Below are 3,298 nucleotides of genomic sequence, written 5' to 3' on the forward strand. Positions count from 1 at the left end.
AGCGATCAGGTCAAATCCTCGCTTTGCTCAGTTGTATTTTTTTGACACTGAGAAATAGTTGCAAAATAGGATGAGTCATGTTTCTAAACTCAAACCAGATGTTTTGGAAAGCTTGCAATCGATGATGCATCGATTAAATCCCTATGTTCAAGCTTTTAGGGGGTTTGCTACAATAGTCCAAACTTCCAATATTCTTGAGATTAGGATGGTCATTACTGAGAAGCGTACAAATGGCTGGCAATATGTTGCTCCAGCAAGTGTGGAAGTTGCTCCAATCATGCCTGGTCAGGGTGAAGAGAGCAACATTGGCCATCGTGATATTGTGTTGAATCTTTTGGCTGGTGGTATAAAAAGAATCTCAAATTGCGATAGGTCATACATGTCTCTATTATATGTGTTGTTATTTCCAAATGGTGAAGATGTTTAGAATCCTTACATACCCCAAGTGAACTAAGCGGAAGTAAGCAGAGAGCGAGTAAATCGAACTACAAAGTATATTTCTACAAGTATAGATTGAAAATTAGAGATGACAAGACACAATGTCTTTTATGTGGTGGTAGGCTAATGCAACAATATATTGTTGATGCATATAGTTGTATGGAGGAGTTGAGGCTTTTGTGGGTTCATAATCATCAAAGTGAACTTTGCAGTGAGGTGTTTCAAGGCTTGACAGATATGGTTGGAGCAAGAGATGGAACAAGGGATGATAGAGAACTGTTATTGGGTGCTAATGCTGGAAGAAGGGTTGTATTGACTTCTTTGTATGTTGGTGGCCCTCGCTATATGCACCAGCTATACCAGGATGCCATGGCAATTGTACGCAAGAGAGGAAAAATTGATCTCTTCATTACATTCACATGCAATCCTGGATGGAAGGAGATACATGATGCATTACTGCCTGGATAGACATCCAATGATCGTCCTGATCTTACTGCCCATGTTTTCTACCATAAGTTCAAGGATTTGATGGGCTTGCTGATTAAGAGAGCTGTTTTTGGTAAAGTCATTGGACACATTTCTATGATTCAGCTCCAAAAGAGAGGGCTTCCTCATGCTCACGTTCTATTGATTCTTGCATCTGAGCATAAGCCAACAGAGACATTGCATTATGATAAGATTGCGTGTGTGGAGCTTCCTGATAAAGTAATGTTTCCACAATTGTATGATGTTATTAGTCGGTCTATTGTGCATGGCCCGTGTGGAAACTTGAATAAGAATGCTCCATGTATGAAAAATGGAAAGTGCAGGTTTAAATATCCTCGAAGCTTCAGTGTATCGACTATTGTGGCTAGGGATGGATACCCAACGTACATGAGGAGGGATGATGGAAATTACACTGTTCGTAATAAAGTGCAAATGAGTAATAAATGGATTGTTCCATACAATCAATTTTTGTCAATAAGGTACAATGCACATATCAATGTGGAGGTTTGCTCCACTATATCCGCTGTGAAATATCTCTACAAGTATGTGTATAAGGGACATGACAAAACCACTGCTGTTCTACAAGATAGTGAAGGGCTTCTAAATGAAGTTACAAACTATCTTAATGATCGATATGTATCAGCATCTGAGGCTTTCTGGCGTATACTTGGGTTTCACATGCATCAAGAGAAACCTGACATACAACGGCTCCAAGTTCACTTGCCTCATCAAAATCAAGTCATCTTTAGTGAGACAGAGCGACTGTACAGAGTGTGGTGGCGGGAGAGGTCATCAAAAAGCCAACGCTCACTGAGTGGTTTGTTGCACATCAACAATATCCAGAGGCCAACTATTTGTTGTACATAGACTTCCCAACAAAGTGGGTTTGGAAGCCAGCAAGTAGAACATAGACTCAAAGACAGAATGGTGACATGATTGGAAGAATGTACCACATTGTTCCCAATGCTAGAGATTTGTACTATTTGCGTATGTTACTCAACATGTGCAAAGGATGTCAGTCTTTTGAGGATATTAGAACCCTCAATGGATGAGTATATGACACATTTAATGCACGAGGATTACTGCAAGTTGATGATGAATGGTTTCTTTGTTTGGAAGAAGCTTCTTTTCAACAAACAGGGCAACAATTGCGCCTACTGTTTGTAGTCATTTTGGTTTCTTGTGATTCAATACATCCTGGTGCATTGTGGAATTACTTCTGTAAGTAGCTTTCTGAGGACCATGTATATCATATGAGGGTTCGCACAAATGATGTGAATATCTGTGAACACATGGTGATGGGGGCTTTTCACAAGCCAAGCTCCCATACCCCTCTTCTCTCGTCCCCATCCCATGAAAACCCCCTCTTAGGGAGGGAGTGATAAAAGACATTGGAAAAAGTACGAAAAAAATAAAGTATGATTATGTAAATATATGAGAAAGGTAAAATAGGCCACCTCATGCCTGCGGGGCAGCCCATCCCCACCTTGCCTCCTTTTTCTTCACTGTTGCCCCGCCAGGTGTCCCTTTTCCTCTCCTCCACTCAAAAGGTCAACCCCTCTCTCCTCCCTTTGTCCTTTCTCCTTTCTCTCTCCCCTCAAGCTACCCCACCTCTCACCAATAATGCATTATAACTCACCAATAATGCACCCTAACTCACATGCAACTTACCCTATCTTCCAAAATAGTATACCCCATCCCCTCTTTCTCTCTCCTATCATATCCCATGACCCAAATACCCCTCTCTCTCTCTAAAGGGTGCCATGTCTCTTGTCTTGTAGCTAAATAACCTCCCCCACACTCACACACACTCAGTTTCACTGAAAAAGGTGCCCACAGACCCATCCCCACCCGGTGGTTACCTGATTTTTCTTGTGTTCACACACATCTGCACACAAATTCACCTCTGAGCACACTCCCCTCTCTCCCCTCTTGTAATTACTATATTCTCCATGTCACCTCTCACTTTTTTTTCATCAACCCATCTCTCTCTCTTAGTCTCTCTCTCATGAGACTGCTGTTCTGGCACATATACACACAGCCAGACAAGTGGGGCCCACAGTCACATGGCCTATGTCGATAATGATTTCTTCATTTCTAAATTCTAGAATTTCTCCCCCCCTCCTCCCCTATATAAAGAGGGGTCACCATCACACAAAAACACACAACATCACCAAAGAACACACTATGCACTGTGTGTGCCTAGTGCACACACACACACCCACACCATCACCATCACCGCAATCACCATGCTTGTCTTGAGCATGACCTTTACACCCTTGGCTATGGAAGATGAAGGGCAACTAAATGAAGGATGATGGCCATAATCCTCATGCGAGTCTTCGCCATCAACTCCCACCTATCCGCCATGTGC

The 3,298-nt window shown here is 42.2% G+C and overlaps 1 protein-coding gene across 1 annotated transcript; it reads left to right on the forward strand.

Moving 5' to 3' along the window:
* The first annotated feature begins 205 nt into the window (after window positions 1–205).
* Window positions 206–1,791, forward strand: LOC147445337 (uncharacterized). The gene is made up of 3 exons (XM_086524570.1): window positions 206–372; window positions 561–816; window positions 907–1,791. Exons 1-3 carry the CDS (start codon window positions 206–208, stop codon window positions 1,789–1,791), a joined length of 1,308 nt encoding a protein of 435 aa, XP_086380696.1.
* The last annotated feature ends 1,507 nt before the right edge of the window (window positions 1,792–3,298 follow it).

Source organism: Adiantum capillus-veneris, chromosome 12 (genome assembly GCF_014529385.1).
Source record: "Adiantum capillus-veneris isolate H3 chromosome 12, ASM1452938v2, whole genome shotgun sequence".
Lineage (NCBI taxonomy): Eukaryota > Viridiplantae > Streptophyta > Polypodiopsida > Polypodiales > Pteridaceae > Adiantum > Adiantum capillus-veneris.

Coding starts and splice junctions, on each gene's coding strand:
- LOC147445337 (XM_086524570.1), top strand. CDS start 206: ATGGTCATTACTGAGAAGCGTACAAATGGCTGGCAATATGTTGCTCCA. Junction 373..560: donor AGAATCTCAAATTGCGATAG/GTCATACATGTC, acceptor ATGTGGTGGTAG/GCTAATGCAACAATATATTG. Junction 817..906: donor ACCAGGATGCCATGGCAATT/GTACGCAAGAGA, acceptor CTGCCTGGATAG/ACATCCAATGATCGTCCTGA.